At 37.8% G+C, this 23528-nt stretch overlaps 4 protein-coding genes across 7 annotated transcripts; 3 read left to right on the top strand and 1 right to left on the bottom strand.

The window, feature by feature from the left end:
• Positions 1-1283: 1283 nt before the first annotated feature.
• Positions 1284-11769, bottom strand: RB195_012855 (uncharacterized protein; the record flags this gene model as incomplete). 2 transcript variants are annotated; one of them, XM_064202424.1, is made up of 12 exons in its annotated part: positions 1284-1372; positions 2385-2466; positions 5038-5145; positions 5223-5357; positions 5416-5501; positions 6471-6536; positions 6600-6767; positions 7702-7796; positions 7869-8010; positions 8682-8787; positions 10537-10638; positions 11752-11769. In XM_064202424.1, the coding sequence occupies 12 exons, from the start codon at positions 11767-11769 to the stop codon at positions 1284-1286; spliced, it is 1197 nt and encodes a 398-aa protein (XP_064058305.1). The 2 variants fall into 2 exon arrangements, with proteins under 2 accessions (XP_064058305.1, XP_013304517.2); XM_013449063.2 differs by lacking the exon at positions 11752-11769 and having other exon boundaries at positions 10537-10632.
• A 2252-nt stretch (positions 11770-14021) lies between these two features.
• Positions 14022-14355, top strand: RB195_012854 (uncharacterized protein; the record flags this gene model as incomplete). Its single annotated transcript, XM_064202423.1, has 3 exons — positions 14022-14038; positions 14095-14198; positions 14261-14355. The coding sequence occupies 3 exons, from the start codon at positions 14022-14024 to the stop codon at positions 14353-14355; spliced, it is 216 nt and encodes a 71-aa protein (XP_064058304.1).
• Positions 14356-14582: 227 nt separating this feature from the next.
• On the top strand, positions 14583-19380 carry RB195_012853 (uncharacterized protein; the record flags this gene model as incomplete). Its single annotated transcript, XM_013449064.2, has 8 exons — positions 14583-14707; positions 14764-14852; positions 16280-16353; positions 17447-17509; positions 17644-17757; positions 17907-17963; positions 19074-19213; positions 19299-19380. The coding sequence occupies 8 exons, from the start codon at positions 14583-14585 to the stop codon at positions 19378-19380; spliced, it is 744 nt and encodes a 247-aa protein (XP_013304518.2).
• A 1343-nt stretch (positions 19381-20723) lies between these two features.
• Positions 20724-21641, top strand: RB195_012852 (uncharacterized protein; the record flags this gene model as incomplete). 3 transcript variants are annotated; one of them, XM_064202422.1, is made up of 3 exons in its annotated part: positions 20724-20741; positions 21331-21436; positions 21565-21641. In XM_064202422.1, the coding sequence occupies 3 exons, from the start codon at positions 20724-20726 to the stop codon at positions 21639-21641; spliced, it is 201 nt and encodes a 66-aa protein (XP_064058301.1). The 3 variants fall into 3 exon arrangements, with proteins under 3 accessions (XP_064058301.1, XP_064058302.1, XP_064058303.1); XM_064202420.1 differs by lacking the exon at positions 20724-20741 and adding an exon at positions 21014-21100; XM_064202421.1 differs by lacking the exon at positions 20724-20741 and adding an exon at positions 21222-21239.
• Between the last annotated feature and the right edge of the window lie 1887 nt (positions 21642-23528).

Below are 23528 nucleotides of genomic sequence, written 5' to 3'. Positions count from 1 at the left end.
CATTTATATTCTGTCTTGCACTGACAACAACAACAACAACAACAACAACAACAACAGCAACAACAACAATCATTCACCATTAATCCGATCCTGAATCGATGATATCTCTTCATCTCTCTCTCCCTCTCTCTCCCTCTGCAGTGTGGCCAGAATCCCCTCCCTACTCGTTCCCTCTTATTTTTTTTACTTCTTTTTTTTTTCGTCTTCGTTGTTACTTTTCGATCTCCCTTCAAAAAGTGCATGTCGGATTCCCGCGAGTCCTCTTCTTACAATTTATATTGCGTTTTTTTTTTCCTTCACATTATTTCATATATTCTTTTCTTTTCAAATCCATTTCATTTTGCCGCATGCGCGCGATTACTTTTTTAATTTTTTTTTCAATGTGTGATATATAGTTAACCGTGTGTGACCTCGTTGTCTTATATATGTGTACCACAAATAGTGTCGTACGATTTTGAACGGAGTACGTAGGCCACGATTTCTTCTCTTTTTTTTCGTTCTTCTTATTTTTTTCCCCCTTCACCTGTCACTTGTCCACTTTAGTTCAAAAATATTCTTAATAAGTAGCTTAATATGTAGCGCTATTGATGCTCCTTGTCGTTCTCAAACCATCACTGTTTATCCACTGGTTATTCTCAGATTTTACGCCAAAATCCGTGTTTTTTTTAAATACCTGGACGAATCAAGGAGCGCTAAGCGGTAGTCATAGCTCATTGTTTCTGCACAGACACCAACACACACACACACACATACTGAGTCGGTTTCTATACCAAACCGAACTATGGGATTACGGTTTTTTTTTGCAGCGATGTTTTGTTTATGAATTACAATAAACAAGATTCAAATGGTTTACTCTTATTCTTTGCTCGACAATCACATATCATAGAAGAAAAGAAAGAAAAGGTAGAAAAGATATTTTTTGTGGTAATATTACCCATATCCACAAATCACAGCGAATCACAGTTGCACAAGATGGGCAAACCATGCGGATATTCTATCCAAGAACACAGAAAATCCATACTAATTTCGTTCCACACTTGGAAAGCACTTCCATTTCATTAGGATAACATTTGTTAGAAAATAATTTGTACAAATTCAAACATTGAAATGTGATTTACTTAAAATAAATGCTCACATCGCTAATATTGAAAGAGTCAAAGCTATCAACGAGACAACGCTAAGAGCTTAATAAGCTCTTCTGTGATCCAATGAAACCTGTTGCTGCGTTAAGTTGGAGCCGTAGGCTGATATAAACTTGTGAAAAGTAAATACAACAACCTAGGTCAATGTGAATGTCCTGACGCTAGAATTGCTGGCACAACAGCTCCTCCTATTATCGCTGCAAGTTCTTTGATGGTGAAGTTTGTTCCGCCTAGAATTCCCATTAAAATAAAACAAAAATGTAAATATTATAAAAAACTCTCAGAGTGAACTCTCAGATTCCAGAAGAATTATTATAGATTAAGCCCCATCTTTCCTAAGGACGAACTTGGATAGGATCAGAAAAAGTTGGTTTCCAGAGAACTCAAATAAAGGAAATCTTCGCCAATTTCTGTCAAGATCGCTCTTGTAGTTCGATACCATTGAACTATGATCTTGCTACATTTTATATCGCTTAGATCATTTCATATATTTATTTATATTTATTTACAAGCATTATATATATTTTGATCCTGCTACACTGTATAGCTGCGTATCAACTCAAGAAAATCCCAAGGCAGATACGTAAAGTATCGTTTAACGAGTGTGACAGAGTTCCAAACAGTTTTCACTGAATTTTGAGATCATATATCAAAACATTTTTCTCTATAACCACGAAAAAACGAAAAAATCTGATTGTTGGTCTTCCAGGATTAACAAACTTGACGTATGTATAATCTTTACGTCTCGGTACTTCAAAAATTTCGAGTTTGTTTCCTTAGATCTGTTCCCAAATGAACTCTATCATCATTTCCATATACTTTCCACAAAGTATCTTACAGTATTTCCTTGCATCTATTGCAATATTTATTTCCTAGATGATAAACATAAATTTCGATTGGTCCTGTTTGAAAATGCATGACGCTGTGTGCATTAAAATGCCTCGTTACTTCATCAGAAAATCACTGCGTGCCTCATTAGCAGAAAAAAAAGGCCGAAGTATTGAAATCGAACACGTCACAAAATGTGCTATTTTGCATTTTTTTAAAGTGTCGCTCTATAAATAAGCGTTCAGCAGCGTAATTATAGAATTATTCAGAAATGATACTCTTAGTCAGTAAATTCATTTGTCCTGATGGAGTAAGTGAGATATAAAACTGTGAGCAATGGTATCGAATTAAAAACTGTTTCCTTTAGTTCAAAACAACACACCTAAAAAAAATGAAGAGAGAAGCAAAACACACCTGAATGAGAATGGCCTGCTGTTGCAGGAGACTGCGCATCTACCACTAAAGTGTAGTCAATCGAGGTCCTTCCATGATGTGCCTGAATATTGGAATCAATATAATTTTGCTTTTGGGCACCGAACACAAAGATTAAGTAGTATTAGGAAATTCAAAAATCCACAATTTTTCGACAATCACAATCCACAATCATTTTGAGCGTTTGTTCATGTATTTAGAACATTTTCACAAATACTATCCACTTTTAGCATAAAGTGAAATGAAGATTGTAGATGCTTCGACTAGTTACAGCAAGTAAGAAGTGAATTCACCCTAAATGAGTGTACAACGAAAAAATATACAACCTAGAAAGGAAAAAAAAAGCAGAAAAATCTCTCTAAGCGTCTTAGCACGTGTCAGGCAGGGAAGAAGATAAAAGGATAAGGATAAAGTTTCTGGTGTTAATCAATCCGCTTGGGATGCGCCCCCACGTTCACTTCAATTCAGAATCGTTTGAGGTTTACGAACGTGTATCTGGCCTATACAATGACTTGCGGGGGCTACCCGATGTGTCGAGTCAGTGCTTTTATCCTTCCAGACAAGTCTGGTACCAATTTATCGACCCCGGAGGGATGAAAGGCTTGGTGAGCACTAGGGCGGATTCGAACCTCCGATCGATCGTGCAGGAAGCGGAACCTCTAACCGCTACACCACACCCGCCCTAGGGAAGAAGATGTTTTGTATTCTATTCGCTTCTAGCGCCCACTGGCGCGACGTAAGGGAGGAGAGGTGTTTAGAAAATTACCGTATCCTTGTGGCTACCTACATTCTACAGCTATGTAATTCGTAGTGTTGAGCGCTAGCGCAGAACTGAATTTTTAGCAATGCACCGATGATACAGTACATGTCCAGGGGGATGTTATACAACTCCCTGTAAGAATAATACAGTTTTGCCCATTTGCTGCCATTGTAAACCTCAAGTTGCGCTCAACACTGCAAATTACATAGCCGTATAATACAGCCAGCCACAATGCTACGGCTACTTCTGAACGCGTCTCCTCCTTACGCTCCACTACTAGAGAGCACGGGAAATGGAAAGAATACAAACAACATTGTAAAGGACCATCTCCTTCCTTAACTGACATGTGCTCAAAGGTTTTAGAGATTTTTCTGTTTTTTTTTTCTTCCTAGGTTACAAAGTTTCCATTGTGCACTCGTTTAGTAAACATTAAATACACTGATGACCTGTTTTAAAAATCATGCAAAAAAAGGTGCCATCTACAAGATCTGCGAACAAAAGCTCACTTAAAGGTTTTTTTTTAAAGGTCTTCAAGACCTCAAATTTACGTCGACTATATTTATGAATATTTATGTACTGTTTCAGTATATATGTATAGAAATGAAATGAAGTGGGACGAAAAATATATATGTATAGAAGTAAAATTAAATGAAATTTCAAAAAAATATATTCAAAAAGTTTTTGGATATATTTTTAATTTGAAATTGAATAATTTGAAAATCTCAAACCCTGGTGTTTATGGGTAACAAAACCGATATGGAGAGCACACATACGATAAGGAGGACCCAGATCCCCTCAGGTGAAAGGGGTCTAGCTCATGAGGTGCAGCTCAAGTGATGAGCCAACAGTCCAAGAGGTGAAGGAGGTCCATTTGCCAACCGTACAAAAATGAAAGGGGTCGGAGTACCGGCTTCGACTATGGCATCGATGATGGTGAGCACTGCATCCCACCGAATGATATTGAAAATTGTTTGTGGAGGTATGTCCTCTTCAGGAGGGGCCATTTTGACGTGAGTGACTCCCTTTCGCCCTGGACCTCGAAGAACGGTTAGTAGCTCTTCTTCAAGAATACAAATACTGCTGATGTCTATTTTTCTGTCATCAACTTCAGCGTTTGGCAGAAGCGGTCCTTTAAAAACATCCAAATATTCGATATGTCGTGATTCTCCAACAAAACAACGCCCGACCACGTGTCAAAAATCTAATCAAATTGGTCATCCAGGATCTCCTGGACACTAATTCGTATTCGGTCATTCTCCAAACTTGGCAATTATCGCCTTATCTTCAAATACGTTCGGTGGGATTTTATTCGATAATGAGCCAGAATTGCAGAATTAGCTCACTAATTGGAGTATATCAAAACATGTGACTTTTCACCGCCGTGAAATTCTGAAACTCACCGACCGCTGGCAAGAAGGAATTGAAAAGGAGACACATAATTGATTATTTGTAACTGATTTGGGTTGTAAAACAAATTATTTGCAATTAGATACTTACAAAAACCACACGAACTTATTCCTCGACTCGATATAAATGCACTAAATCAAAGAGCGCGACCAATATCTCTATTTGTGAAGTTTGTGACAACCCTGTGAGCTCCGAAGATGACTTAGCAATGTTCGTTTCTTGAACTTGAAGTATCACATAGAATCAAATGGTCCCGTGCCTCGACTTGCTCAGACTTAAAGCGCCCCTCTCACTCAAAACTCTCACTATTCATTATTCAACGAATCATTGACATCGATTGATGAAATCTGTGCAAACATTGCTGTTTTAATTGAAATGCTGGAGTCCAACAAAGGCAAGTTGTGCACTGCGTCAGTGAAAGTGCTTATAAACTAGAACAAAATGAATAAATTTTAAACTTCAACATACCAATTCCGGTAAAACATGTACAGTCGCCACAAAAAGAAACGTTCCTGCAGAAAACAACATAAGTACACCCGTGGAAGACTCAGATGAAGAGATGGATTCATTTCCAATCTTAAATAAGCTGTTGTACATCATTTTCGAAAGAAAAACTCAGGAGAAAAAGAAAAAAAGAATAAAGCATAACCTACAGTTTCGAGAACAATAAATGTTATTATAGCGGCAAAAGGAGCTGCACATGAGAATACGAGTAGATGTTTTCGCGCATTTCTAGCGTCTATTCCTTCCATTAACAGAAAGGAAACCAAACCAAATGCGGCTGGCGCCTGAAAACAAATCGTACAAAAAATCATATTTTCCTGGATAAGAAAAGATCGTATTCACCTTATGTAACATAATTGCAATGAAAACAATCAGCTGGACATCAGACTTGTTAGTCGTTGAAGCGCTTCCGAGTGCAATTCCATCGGCTACAAATTAACTAGATCTATTAAAACAAACACTAAATAACAATATCGAAAAACGTTGTGTTCCATAAACCCAAAAATGTGAACCTATGAATAGTTTCAACGAATTACAACAGAAGGATTATCTCCCGTTCGATTTCCTTCGAGTCTCAAATTCAGTGAGAATCGTTTTGAAAAATGGCAGTGAAGACCCGAAACACACTTAACAAATCTAGAAATAAACCCTGCGCATGTGAAGGGTTGCCTTGCATGATTAATTAAGGCTTCTGGTGTTGCTGAGACGTTCGATTACTGATTTCTCAGATGTTTCGCGTTTACGCCACCATTTTAGAATAATAAATGCTTCTTGAACTCGGCGGGTGCACAAAGGTGGTGCGTTGCAACTGATTTCGTAGGAAAGATCGTCATCTTCCACGCCGTTTTTTTTTTACGACGATTAGGAAAAGATGAGGGACTCGTTTATATAATCTGCAACCCGAACTGCACAGTTTCCCCGGGATTTCCGTACCACACCAATTTCGAGACGGTGCCTCCAAAACCACTACAACTACAACTACAAAAACTCAACTAATGTGGATCGAGTTATTTTCGGACTATTTTAGTACAATAAAGGAATTTTGCTACCGTTTAACAAAGTATTTCTGTGTACACCCTGCTTTTTCTCTCCCTCAGATAGATGCGATCGTTATTCAAATGATATACACTGAGGAGGACGGGCAGCAACTTTCTTGAGAGGAGTCGTTGACAATGAGTGCTCGCTACCGTTTATTTTAGTGCTGTAGAAGTCGGAAGGTGCCTACGACCCAGTAACCTTGCTCTCAAACGAATACACTCTTGGGTTGTAACAACAAAATCCTTCTTTTGAATGAATCTCAACGCCGCTAAACCATTGTTCACATATCAATTAATTGATTTTTCGTAAATCAAACATGACAAAGAAGGACAAGGTTAGAAAGAAAACGAAAAACAAACCTGCTGCATGCACAACAAGACCAATTGTGGCCGATATCCCCATTCTGTTGCGGCCCGAGCGATCATCTTATCGATAAAAAAAATGAGTTGAAGATTAAGACAACAAAACAATAGCAATTTGAAACTTACTTCTGGCACCTGTTGTTTTACTTATTTGGTCCACAAGTAACATGAAAACGAATCCGAAGACAAGAGAGTAGCCTATTTGTTTATGGGTATTATGTCCATGGCGACTTTCTTCATGGTTGGTATGTACGAGGTCAGATTCGTCTGGTTTCACAGCATGTTCCGCATGAACTGAAAGAAAAAGACTATTCTCATAATCAGGTTATGGAAACTCACAGATATCTTAAAAACCCACACCAATTATGGTAATTACAGCAGAATTTCTAATTTAAGCATGAGTGTGCAACGGAAGGGCCCAAACTCATATGTGTTATGTTACTGTTGGGCTTTTTTCTTTGTTGCAATTTTTTCGAAGATTTAAGCTCTACCAACATGGTGAGGGTGAAAAATCTTTCTATAAGACTTAGTGAAGTAATCAGCATCGGGGTTAAGAGTATGGTGTTGAGACACAATCCTACGAGCCTACTCCTCTTCCTCCTCACATTCTCTTTAGTATAATCACTCACTTACCAATTAAAAATCAAATCTTATAAATAAAACTAAAAAAAACTAATAAAAAACCAGTAAATAAATAAAAACAAAATAATATAGTAAACAATGAGTGAAATAAATATAGACGAACAGAAATAAACCAGCATTTACGTGCAATTTGGATGTTATTTTAGTGATGTACGCTGATCTTGATTGGGAATGAGTGGAAGGCCTCTAACAGAGGAAAAATTTCTCAAGTCCATACATACCAGTGGAGAAAATTGTCGATCAAATTTGGATTTGAACTGTTTTGATAGCAATCCCGCTGTTCTTCGATCCAATTTCGTAGGAAGCTTCAATTGGTCTTTTTATAAATATTAAGTGCACGGTTTCACTCTCCCTTCATGAAGCACAATAAAGACTTTAAAAATACTTAAGGATTAAACGCAAGACCAAGAAGCGAAAATCTCTCAAAGTGGAGAAAATCAAGAATTCAGAAATTGCAGGAAATTTAAAAATCTAATAGTTTCTGTCATTTCCAAAATAGTGCGGGAAATAAGATATTTGGAAGCCGAAACCTAAGGTCATGACAGAATCTTGGGAAATTGATGTATTAAGGTAACAGCGAACTCACGTTCCTCGCGTTTCTCTCTTATGGTTGGATTTACAGGAGTACCATGAGAAACACCATGTAATTGGGTTCCACGTTTCTTCCTCGACTTTGGATTTCTGGAGAAAAAAATGTGATGAGTACACGACACAACCATCCGTACTTCATAAGTACAGCAAGAGAAATCAAACCCCAGATCAACAGCATCCATTTTTTCTTCCAAATTTTTTGGAAAAATACGTGGTGGTTCTTCTCTCTCAGCTTTTGCATTTTCAAGAATTGCTTTGGCTTTTGCAGGATTGTTGATTCCATGAAACTCTGAGTGAGCACTATCTGCAACAGACTGAGATTTATACGTTTTCCACAATGTTGATTGAAGTTTTGGCATCATCTAAGCACAACCGAACACAACATGTGGATAGTAAGTTCATCACTTCACTATACATTTACGAGCAACTCACAACTCAAAGTTTCATGAAATTATGAGAGGTATAGGTCATAGAAGTGAAATGTATATAGCGGAAACTGCCATCGCTCTACAAAACTGGCGTAATTTTCGCTATTAACATTTCAAACACCCATTTCAGGCTTAAATGCAACAAAAATGCTTGCATTGGGGTGACATTGTTAATTCGAGAAGCACTACTTAGTCAATGAAGAGAAACCGATAAAGCAGTTAAAATGAGTCTACACATGTTTTTTTTTTGCTACATAGGAAAGTAACTTTCTTTACCTACCTCTTCTAGCCCTACTTCCCTAATAGCTGATGATCATTTCCACCACGTTTGTACGCAGTGGTTACTTACAGCACAAAAGTCAAATCTTCATCATATCTTTATCTCAAGTACCTCTTCTTCGACGGTAAAAATTTGTACAGTTAACTACCACTAGCACTAAAAAGTACATAACAATAGGGTTCAAAATTTTCAAAATCACGCAACTAAACAACAAGTAAACAGAAATTCAAAACGAAGACATAAACAACAACTTGTCCATAAGTTTACCTGATTGGGCACTGTAGAGTGATTCGACTCCTTCAGGTATTATAACAGATAGAGCTGTTCCAAGTAGTAATCCTGCTCCGAATATGCTTAGCATGCGTGTTCTCGACTAAAATATTGGTCTTTGTTATGATTTGCAAGAATGTCAGAATCATATTCGTATTGTTCTGCGTCATCGACATTTGGTTTCGATTAGAGAATAAAATTTCTTGAACAGACTACTTAAATTGAGTTTTTTAGTAAATAGTGTATCTCTCCAGCAAATGAAGGCGGTGCTATTTTATACCAAAAATACTGGAAAGTGTTTGTGTTGGCTGCGGTATCACGAGAGCTCTGCTCTAGAAAATACTACGGAAATGTGGTGGAACAAAAACAGCTGTCTGACGTAAAGCCGTCAAAATTAACAAATCTACGTAGTTTTAAGACGTGAAGTTGTTGATTCTGCCGCAATATATCCTCATTCAAAAAAAGAGCCTGGTTTTAGTTGCTTCGGAAAAGGTCGACCAGATATTCTCGTTCAAACTTATATGTACAGAAGGTATGCATACTTCTCTTTCATTTAGTTGTTTTGAACGCAAAGCATTCAGCAAAACCAAATGAAGGGATGAAGAAGCGGTACAAGTAAGTTAGTAAAATTTGATTTAGTTGAAAAAAGTCCATGTTGAGAAATGGATTTAAGTGTAGCGTTTTGAGTAAGTCTTCTTACAGAACAGAAAAAAACGGATGACCGAAACTCTTCTTTTGGAAAGTAATGAAAAATAGTAATTTCGAGAAAAAGAAGTCTACGTAAAAAAGTGAGCTCTAAACTGCCATCGCAATATAATCAGCAACTCGTAAATTTATCAATAGTAATTACCGATTTGTAGCCACCGCATTTCCATCGCTCACAGCTGCAATGAATCAATCAAATTTCGCAGAAAGAATAAGAATCAAGAGAATTGCTAAGAACTGTGAAATGCGCAACTAATTAGAATAACAACGAAGCGAAAACGAAAAAAAAAACTCTTGGTAACACAAGAAGAAATAGAAGATCGAATATAAACAAATAAAAGTCATAAAAGGAGGTGACTGTGAAGAATGTTACAGAAAACAAAACTAAGAAGAAGAAGAAAAAAATCACTAGCGCAAGAGACGTTCCTAAACGTGGAATGTAGCGCATAAAGGACTATATTAAAAACTAATTATATAGCAGTATAGGTGATAAGTTTTTAATTTGTCTTAATTAACTTATAAAATCATTGGCGTAGCAAGAAATCGTTATAGTTCATCAAAAATAGTTGGTTTCTTAACACTAATCGATATTTTTTTCTAAAAAGTGGGGAAAATGTTCTACGGAAAAATCATTAACTCCTTTTCCATTTTAATATAAACTGCCTATATCGATAAAAATTAGTTACATTTATAATCAAATTCAGGATTTTTTTCCAAACTTTTCAATCATGGAATATAAGTGCAAAGTGATTTCAATATTAATGAAAGCATGTTGTACACTATAAAATACGAGGCGAAATTCATGTTTCTGCATGAAAAGTGAAAATATGAAACGCTAGTGAAAACATTTAAATAACATGTTCTTAAACAAATTCGCTCTTTGCTGGAAAGAAGTCTCCAAAAAAAAAAAAAAAAAACCCCTCCTTTTTTTTCTTTTTTTCCCCTTTTCCCCCCCCCCCTTTCCCCTTTTTTTCTCCTGTTCCTCTCTCCAATTCCTCGTTCATGCGTTTCACGTTATCATCGAAGAAATAAACAGGTTTTCATAATTGTAAATAAATAGACGAAGATGTGGTGGGTTATATATGTTCTTTCTAGAACAGAAATATTGTAGAATTTGAAAACGTGAGCCGAAAGAAACAAAACATACCTCCGATAAATTGAACATCATTGGTATAGATCCAGCAAAGTAACTCCCGATGAACATTGAACCGGAAAGTATGGTTAGGAAACCGATGCCGTCCATGACGCTCTGAAGCATACTCGAATTGAAATGAGTAAATGGAACATAGCAGCGAAGCTGTAAGCGACAGGTTTGTTCAGGCTTTTATCTGCTAATTTCATGAACTGAAACTGAAATTTCTGGTTGAGATACGTGTAAAACAGTTCTCAAGAGAAAAAAAACGATACTCAAACACAACAATTAGAGAAATTTCGAGGACTCAAATTGAAAGAGGTAAATGGAACAAAGCAGTGAAGCTGTAAGTGACAGGTTTGAATAGATGATCTGAAAACTTATCTGCTAAGTTCATGAACTGAAACTGAAATTTCTTACTTGAATTAGTACGAAACAGTTTCATGAAAAAAAATCCAGACACAGCAATTGAAGGAGTTTCAAAAAGATCGAGCAAAGTGGAGAGATTTAATAGAATCCAGGGGTTGAAAAGAGGAAAAAGAAAAGTTTAGAAGACAGAGAAAGAGCAGCAGTAGGGAAAAATGTAGTTGCTTGCTTTTCTCTCTTAGTAACTTTATTTTACATGTCATAGATCCTCTAAGACAAATGCTTAGCCCTAAGGGCCAGGACTGATTTGATTATTTACTTCGAGAAATAAGGGCGCCACAGAGTGCCGCCTACCCCCAAATACATTTTACCCGAAGCAATATGACTATGTTTGGAAAAGTCCAAGAAAAAAATTGATGTAGTATGCTATGGAGTATTCGTGAAAACATGCTTACTCAGAATAGTTGAGGGAAGAAGATGGGGCATAGAATTCGGTCAAAGATAGAAGAAGAAAAGATAGATGTTTTCAAATTCCGCGAACAAAGCAACGTGTGATTGTTTTAAAATCAATGTTAAAATCTGCACATAATCTATTTGCACACAGCGTGTACTCTTCTGTAAACACAATAAAATACTTTAACAAATAAGCAATGCACTATTTCCCGATCATGCTTCACATATAGTTAAAACAAATAAAGTTAAATTAAATCAGCAGTCGAAATCTGCCTCAACAACACCTCACAACGGCGTAGGAAACGAAAGAATCCAAAGAAAAAAAGCACTTTCCATGGGTAAACTCTCATTTTTTGTAGAAGATACATGTAAATACGTATAGGAGGTTACGAAAGAAAAACGAAAACAAACCCTTATCTCGAACCACATTTTTAATCTTCCAGAGCACTACGCCTGAGGAACAGAGTGTCCGCAATTACGAATACAACCGTTGAAAGACGGGAAACGTCGTCTCTCAATACTTCATTGTCCAATTTTCGATTTTCCCAGACATTGATTTTTCATTTTGGTGGTTAGGTACGTATTTTACTGTGCTAGTACTTGATTGTGAAAAGACTGAATAGCTTTTTTTCTCCTTGTGTATTCTTTAATGTGGATGATATCCAAGTATGTGGAAGAAATGTGTCAAACTTCTGGACACCCGTTTTCGGTCGGGAATGAATCAGTTGGCTAAAGCGTACCTCTTTCCGTTATTTCCTGGTTCTGCTCCTTTATAAAGGATAAAAATGCCGTTCGCTCAAATTTTCATCATTTTTTGAAGGCGCGCAAGTCCTTATGCCTTGTTTTCGCGGACGCAGATGTGTCAAATTCTTTGCCGGTAAAGTTGCGAATTTTAATCGTAGTATTTTAAGTTAAGTTCTGTCCCCTACCTGCTAATGGAAAGATCGCAACCTCAAAAATCTCCAGGAACTCTGTTTTTAATGCTCTCGCAAAGTTTATAGGAGTAATTACGGCGCGTACTTCTAGTTCTACAAATTTTTGATCATTGGCGAAACTTTTTCGCTAGCGATGCTTGCGGTTGATGGTCACGAAATTGTTGGAGCAAGAAATGCGATCATGGACGTTCGAGTGTGACTCTCCGGCCAGGTTATAGTCGGGACAGAACGGAATGGCGACTGCGCTCGAAGTGGTGCTAAATGCTGCATCTAACGTGGGAACCTCATTTCTTGCAGTAGATCTGCAAGAAATGAGGGTAATGGTTCCGCCTCTATTGCAACCGCTCACTCTACCGTACCTTGTCGAGCGTAGCCACTACGTAACTGTACCGAATTTCAGGTAGTTTTGAGACGACTATAACTTCAAATATTCAGTGGTAAACTGTTTCAAAATGTGATTTGTCAGTTGTGTCGATACTGTCACAAACTTGAGTGATAGCTGGTTCTCTAATGTTTTTTGTGCGCTCCAAAAAGAAAAATCAGTGAGATCGACAAGTTGATGTTTAGGCTGCCCGCAGAGTTCACAGCCGCGCGGGCGGGCTGTGAACTCTGCGGGCAGCCTTACTTCTGCATAAAACGCAGCTTATATGGCTGCAGTTGGCGTTGAACGTGTTCTGTCGTCGTAACGCACTGTTTCCTCACTTGAGATCCAGTCTGAACGATTTGCCGATGTGACAATGGTGTCGGTGAGCTCTTCGACTCGTTTCTCCTAGTTGTTTTTTAAAATTCTTTTTCGTGTAACTCTGCATCTGCATTGGTATCTTGTTGTTTTACGGTCCTTTTGTGTTGTTTTTATCGTGTTTTGTCTCGCTGCAAAACGGTCTGTAAGAATTTGGCTCGTCTGGATTGAATTTCTGCTTTGTCTTTTTTGTTGGTCTCTTCATGATTAGGTTTACTCTATAGTCATAGTCGGGTTAAAACTTTAAAACCGTACAAACGCAATTTCACAGTGGCAGTTGTCCAGAAATCCAATTGCAACAAGTTAAAATTGTAGAAGATACGCCCTGACAGAAGTGTACGGAAATATCTTATAATGTTATCATCACAACAGGCTTTCACTACGAATACGACTATGAAGTTCTAATTATGCGCAGTTACAAAAAAAGGGCAGAAATCCAATCCCTACGAGTCGGGATTTTAGAAGTGTCCCATAAGCAAAAGAAGCGATAAAACTAAGAAAATAGGCTTTTCGCAACACCATCTGATGCTAATCGTGCCCAATTTCACAAGGAACAAAAAAAGAACCAAAAAAGGGAAAGAGAGGCCTCACCGTTGCCATGTTCACATCGATCAATCGTCCGAACCGAGTTTCTCACCGTAGGTGTTCCCGCCATGCCCTAATGACACTTTCGACGCACAGAACAGTGGTTTTTGCAGCTATTTCTATGTTTAAGTGTAGGATTACTTTAAAAAAAATGCCTTTCTTCATGTGAATAATTTTTGTTGTAATGCTGCCCACGGAGACACAGTCGGACATACGACGTCGCACTTGAGGCTTAACAATTTTGGTGACTACCGCTTACGTCCAACTGTGGCTCCGCTTTCCACGCTTTCAGCCTGTTTTTTTTTTCATTTCGTACTGGTTTGTCTCGTTTCCTCGAACTTTTCAGTGTTTCACCTCAAGCTTCTCTGTTATTTAGTGGAAGGTTATTCTCTACTAGCAGCAGTCTCCCTTTACGTAAGTAAATGGGGGCGAAGTCAAAGTAAGTTTTTTTGGAATCTAAAAAAAACCCTGAGCTTCTGCTCCTTTCATTTTCAGATACGTTATAGTCCAATTAGCTAGTGTAATAACTGGTTCCACGAGAGTATGGGTACGTGAAAGAGCTGCGGAAAAATTCTCAGGGATATTTCATGATCCTGCATGTGGGTACATTTCTATTTCTTTAGCGTACAATCTTTTGAACAGAGAGAATTTTTTTTTTCAGTAGGCCGAAGCTGCTTATTTGAAGAGTCGCGACGGATAAAGGGGAAGAACGATCTACCTAAAAGAGTAAAGCAGATGTACAACATTGGAAACTAAAGCGAGGCTAATGTGCAATTCGTGGAATTGATCAAATGATTTATGTTCTTCCTTTCATAACTTTATTGCTACAGATTACGACAAATGAAATAAAACTAGAAATTCAGCTATACTGTTTTTTCCTTGTCCTATGGATTAAAACCGTAACTATTGTTTTTAGAACGTATTACATCGTGTTTTAGAACTTTCATTGTGTAGACAAGATTTAGAATCAGCTTTTATTGAGGATGGAACAGGTACATTCTGAGGCAATTGAAGTAAATGCGAAATCACTGGTAATAGAACCTAGCGTTCTTGCTCTAGTCTGCGCTGTTCTTCTTGTCCTAATAACGACTATTGTCTTGGTCTTCAGGTATCACTTTTCTCTCACGAACTTTTTCACAAAAGAAACTTGGACTTCTTATTTAGAGCTCTGAGAGATAAAGCAGACACCTTCTTGATAGTTGGTCTGAGCGATTCTGGGAAAACGCACATATTTGGAAAGATAGCGAATAAAAGTAGGTTGTCTCTACTTCAATATTTCTTTCCTCTGTGGTGATTTTGGTGCTGCGCCTGCGAGCTTCATCTAATGCAGTTAAATCAAGGCGACCTGTCTGTTATTGTGTAATTGAATTGCATTTGCATGCGGGCGAAGCAATGGTCAGTTTGTTTTGAGACGACTCTAGTTTTTTTCTTATGAGCTGGGATCATTTTTTACTGATGTTGGCGCCTATTGAGGTGTGCAGTGTTTTCGCTGAGTTGTCCTGTCGTCCTTGTGGTTCTGCCCAGCCCTCGGAATCTATGGGAGGAGCTCGTGCTGAATCCAACTTTCCGTTGCTGTTCCATGTTCTCTGAGAATTAACGTCTCGCCCGAACTGCCTATCGGTGCCGAGTATTCTAGGGTCAGTAGTGTAAAGTAATGAAATGGAGAGATTCCATTCTCCCTCTGAGCATTTGATGTAGCAGGCGTTGGCGATTTACTGGATGATAGCACGTCTTACGTTATTTGAGCAACGATCCAGCCTGAACCTGGCAACGTTGTATCTGGACCGCGTTTAAAGGCGTCTGGAGAGTTTTTCTACGTTGGTTTCTCTCCAGTAGGTAGTTAAGGTGTAGTTTGCAAGTATCACAGCAAAGATGTGAAACATCTCCTTTAGGTTCAAGAGGCAAATGAACAGCATATAGCTTATTAGTTCACCTGATGAAACAACTCGCCGCACGATTATGAGTATGACATGCAAACTTGTAATGTGGGTTTTATGGTTCCTACAAGTGTGAAAAGTTGCTTTATCTATGTATTTTGTTATTAGTTCATTGCATGTGTTCTCGATTCGCCATTCGTATGGGCATAGAGAGTTGCTTCGACGAATAAATTAATGAGTTTGGTGTCCTGATCCCCGATCTACCTTTTTTATGGATTTGTACGCGATATTTCGCGCTTTCGCAGCGATACTTGCAGACCCTGTTTGCTGTTATGAGGAATGTAACATTCCGATATTTTTCGCTATTAATTTTAAAGTGTTATGGACGGGTGTAGTGTAGCGGCTAGAGGTTCCGCTTCCTGCACGATCGATCGGAGGTTCGAATCCGCCCTAGTGCTTACCAAGCCTTTCGTCCCTCCGGGGTCGACAAATTGGTGCCAGACTTGCCTGGGAGGATAAAAGTGCTGACTTGACACATCGGCTAGCCCCGCAAGTCATAGTGTGGGCTAGTTACACGTTCGTAAATCTCAAACGATTCTGAATTGAAGTGAACGTGGGTGCGCATCCCAAGTGGATTGATTAACGCCAGAAACTTTATCCTTTATCCTTTAATTTTAAGGTGTTACACCTTCTAAGCTATCTTTAAACTTTAGGTGATATTTTTTTAACGATTTTTCGCGTCGCACAGGGAAAAAAATCAGCCACTCTATGTGTTTTCATTTTTATGGCGTTCTAAATTGCAGATACTGAACCTGTGACATACACATCTTTCCAAGAGAATGTACTGGACCTCGATATCAAGGGCAAGCATCTGAAGGTAATTTGAATTTACATTTTTTTATTTTTATATTTTTATTTTTACACTATGCTTTCGTTTGAAGATCATTTTCTTTGCCAGCACGATAGAATCTTTAAGATTGCAGTATTTTATTTTACGTTTACTAGAGAAAATAGGAGACTCGCCGTACAATCACTATTTGCCCTCTGCTGACCCTCTTACTTACCTTCATTTCAGTGTTAATAAAAAAGGTAACAGCATACATTTTTAGGAACTTTCACGCTCTAGGAACGAATTTATCTGTATTTCATTTCATCTCTCACATTACCGGGCAAAACTGCTTCTCAGCATTCGTATATCTTGCTCAAGATCTACACAAGTAAATGCTACGTGATATGTTTAGTATTAAATTGCGGGAAATCGCTCGTATATCTGACAGGGTATTTAGATTGTTTTAGCGCAACATATCAGGAAATGACAGTATTGAGATTGTATGAGCGTGATTACGCTCAATTACGCCTAGTAATCTAGAAAAAAAAACGTAAGAAAACAGTCTTTTGTACCGTGTTTCCTACGGCGAAAGTTGCTACGTGATAGAAGGCAGACAGCTCAGTCGTCATCCAGCTATCCCGCAATACAACTAATACAACTCAAATAAGCAGCAGAAGCTGCCCCATCTGAACAATACGTCGCACGCGTCTGACGCGTCGCATATTTCCTTTATGCTACTACCCGTAATAAGTTTCATCGTTACCACCGGAGACGGATGCAACCAAGGTTGCTTCAAACGTATTTCTTCGGATTACTGAGGAGGACTGATTGTGGTGATGCTCGTAAACTACTCATGAACCACTTTATATAGTCGTGGAGGGATCCCAACATCGTCAGTTTCGTGATGCGCTGCCTTTAACGTATCTAGGACTTGCTTCTCACTAATCATCATATTGAACACTTCTTAAATGTATGCATTTTTAAAATTGACAAATTCTTCTTTAAAATAAAAATAACGAAAAACTGTCACTGATTTTCAATAAAACACAATTTGGCATCATTATGGTATATGACAAAACATCACTGAGTTAATACATTTTCGTGTTTTATGTACATGTGAAGTATTTGATTATCTGCACAGGTGGTTGACTTCCCCGGTGCCGAACGGCTTCGCAAGCAGCTTGTTGAGAAATGGTTGAAGAAGGTGAGCGAGTTTCGTTGCATCAGAATCAGTGGACTTTTAACTGGATAGCTGCACATTTAACTGATTTAAAAAACGGTTTATCTTGTGCTGATAATTAAGTTACGTACGCATGATATGCCTGTCTCGATTTTCAGGGATGCACTTCTTTACGTGGGATAACGTTCGTCGTGGATTCGTCCTCCTTCTCTAAACGTGCTCGAGATGTGGCAGAGTTCCTCTATGACGTGGCTTTGGAGACTGGAAAAAAGGTTGCTTCTTACATTTCCTTTGTAGAAACTGCACGAAGTGCGCATTGGTTGTTAGTCAGTTGTAATTGCGTACATTTATTGATTACATCTACGACTATAACGCTTTGCTTTGAGCAGCTACACTCAAGTACTTCTGATTGTATTTTTAGGTCCCCATTCTCGTTGCCTGCAATAAACAGGATCATGGACTTGCAAAAAGCAGCCAGGTAATCATTAGGTTTGATAATTTTATTCACAAGTTTTGCTTTCATCTTTTTATCTGTACAAAACTCAGTTCTTACTTGATTCTCATAGCTAGTCGTAACTACATGCATGTGTCTATACTTTTTTTTGCGAAAGTCGAGCGTGGAGCCCTTTTCTGGCAGAGAACTCAGACAGAACAAATGCAATTACGGCTGCTGGGACCTATGTATAATTTCTTTTTGAACGTTAACAACTTTTCTCCATACATAGTGATAACATCCTCAACTATTCGAAATCTATTCACCACGTGCAATCATTCACTCATAATTGGTGATGGGAATAATGCTAAGAGGTAAGATATCGGCGTTAATCAATGCGTCTGGAATGCGCTTACGCGTTCGACTTCAATTCAAAATCATAGAGGCGTGTTCAGCCCATACAATGAGTTGCGGGACCCAGCTTGTGTCGGTATTTCTATCCTCCTATGCAACTCCGGTACCAATTTATTGAACTGGATGAATCTCTCGGTTGGCCTGCAGGGCCTGGATGAATCTCTTGGTTGGCCTTTGAACCATCGAGTGTCTAGTGTGGTATCCTGGCCAACTCATAAAAAATAACTGAAAAACTGTAATGTCGTTTATTCCTCTATGTAATTAAGAAGATATAACGAGATCAAATATAACGATTGTCTTAGCTATGAAGATTTGTTGTGTTCCAATAGAAAGATTTCATGTTTTTTTTTCACCTACAAAAACTTCACTCTTGAATCCTACGTTTTCGTGAAGGCTTCGGTGAAACATAGAGTCGTTCAAAGAGATTAACACATCTCGTTTTACATTGAACAACTGCAGTGGTAATTAAGCCTTCTTGGAAAGGTAATTATTTTTCCTAAAATTATGACTTTCTTAGTAGACATTTTTGCTGGAGCTAATGCAAGTTTAGCTCTAGTATGGTTCCATAAAGAAGAAAACAGTTTCTAAACTCACGTTTAAGGTGTTCTGGTATGCAATTAATGTCCAGCGATAAGAATTGCTAGATGATGTTATCAATGAATGTTTTCTTGTATTTAAAATATATGAACTATATGAGAAATGTATACATTCTGACTGTTTTTTAGAACCTACACTATTCAGGTTATACGCTCTTCTCTGGAGAAAGAAATAGGCATGATCAACAAAACTCGCGCCGCTGCTCTAACAACCACCGATGGTTCATCGTTCCGAAGTACGCTAACGAATACTGGAGCAAATTTTTCGTGGGAAGATTTACCAAGGTAAACATATGATCTGTATTTTCTTGCATGCAAAAACAACATTCGAAAGGTTCACTTCTTGGTGCAATGAACCTCGCTTTTCTAGGCCGGTTGAATTCGTTGAATGTTGCGCTGTCGAAGGAGCTCCTGTCGGTTTGGATGCTATCAGAAGTTGGATCAAGCTTTGATACGACAGTAAATTCTATAACTTTAGAGTAACTTTATTGTTTTTAATTTTACTGGAAAAGGTCTTCATGAAAAGGGTTTCGTGGTTTTGGAAGTATCTAAATTATCGTGATTAACTGGATGTTTCTTGTGTTGTACACAATACTTTGCATAGTTATTCTCTGTAATTGAATCTTTCACATTATTTGTATTTGAATTTCCTATTCCACTGTATTGCGTTTATTGCAACTACTGCTCCTTAACGTTCTAAAATTAGGGAACAAAAAAGTCGATTTATATTAGTTTTGTAAGGCATCCAAAGTGTTTCAAATAGCTGCGGATCGTATTGGTTTCCATAAATTTGTTAGGACATTGAATTTCAGAAATTTCTATTCAACGTAAACCGCATTTTAATACGGATATAAAAAAAGAGATTATTCAGCACAAGAGAAAACGAGACTGCGGAGAAGTTTATATGTTGCATACTAATGTGTCGATTCTTCAAGGATTTTTATCGTTCTTACAACAAGAGGACGGTTTTGATATGAGGGAAAATTCAAAGAGTTAGTAGGATCAGGAAAGCGTATTTTATTTCCATAAACATGTGGCATAATCCAGTTCAGCGGCCAGAGAACAAGTTCACAAATTTTCTACGAACAATTGAAGTGAAGAGATGAACCTTATATGTACAAAGACGATTGTAACGAGTTCCTGCAACCTCAGTTCCTCCTACAAGAGAAAGAGAAAGAAATTCTCTAATTTTTTCTAATTAAAATAAATTAAATGTTCTTCTCTATACTTACGTCAATAAAAATGATGCGAAAACTGTCTTCTGTAGTTTGCTAGATCCTACTAGCGTACACCAGCTTACCTAGACATCGTATAGGAGAACTGAATGACCTAGAACTGTCTTTGTTTTACAGTACAGTACATTTGCTATGGATCGGGTTATGCTATTCGAGGGAAAGGTACGAAGTTGATTGTCTTAATCCAATATGGGTAAGAAACAGTGATCAGTTCGATGACGTCATAGGATGTTAGCCATCACCGTGGTAAATATGTGGATATTTCTCGACTACACCGACAATGTTACAGAGTGTTCTCCGTTGCTCCGGTGGTCCTTCCGATCATTCGAACATTATTCGATTGTGTCGACCTTCACATCTTCCAAGCAACTAGAACAAACTAAAATTTAGTCGTTAAAATTCAGTCGAGATGTTTCAATCTGTAGTGCAGGCGGTAACGTATAAACAAGTACGCTCAGTGATTGACTTTCTTACAGCCCGTGTGCGTGTGAAGTGTAGCGCGAAGGTCCCACTGGCGCGCGCGCAGGCATCTATCGCAAGTCGGAAGTGTCGGAAGTGTGATGGGACGTTGCAACGAGGTCAGTAGATTTTGAATCTGGGACCTGGTAAGATCACACTACTGCACATAATGACTTTATGCTTTTTTTATATGCTCATTTTTTTTGATTGCTTCTCAACCTAAGAATAGTACGCTACATGAGGCGGGTACTGTGTTGTAAATTTTTGGTTTTAGTTACGACTCATGTTTACGTTGAGGTTTGCCAGACATTTATAGACATTTATACCTTACATAGGATTTCGTCAAGTGGATAAAAAGAACCACACACCGTTCACATTCAATCAGATCAAAATGAGCTTGCCTAGTGGTGCATCTGCGAAAGCAGGGGTACTCACGAGGATAGAGTTAGGATGCCATTTCATGCCCACCTCTACACAAGTACGTTCCAAGTCATTTCGTTTTTTCTCGCCTGTAACTTGCAGTCCAGGGCAAGTCATGTGCTGGAGCTAGAACTGTAGACTTTTGATGGATGTGCGATAAGCATTGTTTTTCCTATCCAATGGCATTTTTTCATCCAGTGGGATTTTTTTAATTTCATAATAAATTTCACCATTAATAATAACAATGTAGAATGTCTGCTCTTCGATAAATTTCAATTTTTTGTTCAGTTTCACTGCAATGGATCTTTCCGAACTTCGAAATGGTTAGCTAAGAAATGGTTAAGAAAGAAAAAAACAATTTTCTCCAGTCCATGCAAAGGCAAAGGAACTACAGGTTTGCAAGGAATCACATCTTTGTCGTAGAAATCGTGAATTTTATCTTCTCTGACCACGATAAATTTTGCTTGAGACGAAAGATTGAATACTGTTGAGTCAGATCCGTGTGGATATTAAATTGTTCAGATAATCCAGGCGCCTTCGTATCCTTCTACCTAGCCTTCTACTTCTGTCTTCTATTAGTGTGTCTACGTGGTTTTTAGATAGCCTGGCATTTCGGCTTTTCACCTCCTTCAGAGGTGTGAAATAAAATAAATAAAATATAGTTTGTATGGATAGGGTGCAAATGAGTTGTTTTTTTTTTCTGCGGAGGTAATGCCTTCCACTTAATCCTACCTAAGAGGTTCAATAATAGCGGAGGATGGAAGAATTCTGGCGATTCCTTTTCACCTTACCCTCAGGAATCTATGGAACTTCCTACATGTACAATAAATTATCGCCCTCTGAGAGGGGATAGATAAGTTTATTCTTACAACCATATGCTTTGAGAAATTTCATGGGGAAGTTCAGCCTAAGAATGAGCTCAACTCTCTCTCATTCTGACGTTGGAATGCGCACACGCTTACGTGGGCGTTCTGGAGTGGTGCTCACTAATCTCTGGAGCTATTTCTTCTCATACATTTTTTTGTTTTGTTTTTATTTTGTTCGTTTCATACATTTATAGAGCTGTATGTATGATTTGTTGATGACATTAATGCGCACATGAATCTCGGCACAGGTTCTTATATAATTATCCTACGCTTCTTAATATTATTCTTATTGTTCTTACTCCTATTTCTTATACTATTTATATATTTACATTTACATTATATATTGTTGTATATTAATACGCATTACTTATATATATATATATATATATATATATATTATATCATTAATCTTTTATCATAACATGTACTTATATTATACTTATGACAAATTTATTTATTATTTTTAAATTGCTCTTTCTACCTACTATCTATTATTACTAATGCCTTATTATAATTTATTTATTATCTATGCTTTTTGGGTTACGTTTATATTATTATTAATCTATATTATTCTTATTCTTATTCATATTCCTATTATTACTTATTTATGTATATATTTTGTTATTCCACCTGTACTGTCCATCGGCTTAGGTATACTGCCTATTTTTTCAGCCGGCACACTTGTTATGCAAGATGTTTATGCAATCATACAGCTGTCAGAATACTCTTTACTAATCTTACAGAATTTATTCAGTCAGTTTAATTCAAATAGGGAGTTATTATAGAGTAGAGTAGTTTCCTGATTTTGCTAAAAAGGAACAGAAAGAAAGGAAAGTCGAGAGAGCTAGAAGAATCTGAAAATCTTAGAAACTCAAAACCTACTTTGCTCTGCGATATTGGACTGCAGTATACAAGCAGAACCCATAAAATTTTAACTCAACAATCTCCAGACACAGGAGCAAAGAGGAACGCAAGTAGGTACTGAGTTAGTGTATTAATGCAGTATCCCAAACCAAAAAGAAAGGATACAGTGCATTTGTTGGTCAATCTTGTTGGGGTGCATCTACGCGTTCCGCTTCGAGTCAAAATCATCTGATGTTTCGGAATGCGTCAGCCCTATAAACGGCTGTGGAAGTTAGCCGATTTGTCAAGTCGGTGCCTTTATCCTCCCAGACAAATCTTGTGCAACCTAATCCAATATGTGGGTATGAAAGGCTTGGTTGGCACTAGAACGGTTTCGAACGATCGATCGATCGTGCAGTCACAGCGAAACCTCTTATCAACAGAACATACTGGAACGTAATTCGTTCTTGCTCTGCACATCCAAAATGTTTCTATGCATTTTTGAGCATTACAACACTTCCATGCAAATTGATATACAGAGTTCGGCGAACAGACAATGAAAAGGGAACTCCGTTTTACTTTCCGTTTTAATTCACTTCCTAGTATCAAAACGGTTTATTGTTGGATTTCAGCCGTACAACTGTGCTACCTTCTTAGTATGGATATTAATGCGTCTTCATATATCCTTCTTATCGCAGGACCTATAGGGGTTAAAGGTAGCGTATCTCGAAATTGGCGTAGTACGGAAACCTTAGGGAACCGTAGAGTTGGAGTTGA

Source organism: Necator americanus, chromosome V, assembly GCF_031761385.1.
Source record: "Necator americanus strain Aroian chromosome V, whole genome shotgun sequence".
Taxonomy (NCBI): domain Eukaryota; kingdom Metazoa; phylum Nematoda; class Chromadorea; order Rhabditida; family Ancylostomatidae; genus Necator; species Necator americanus.
The sequence above is the reverse complement of the archived record's forward strand: the minus strand, read 5'-3'. Positions and strand labels throughout refer to the sequence as shown.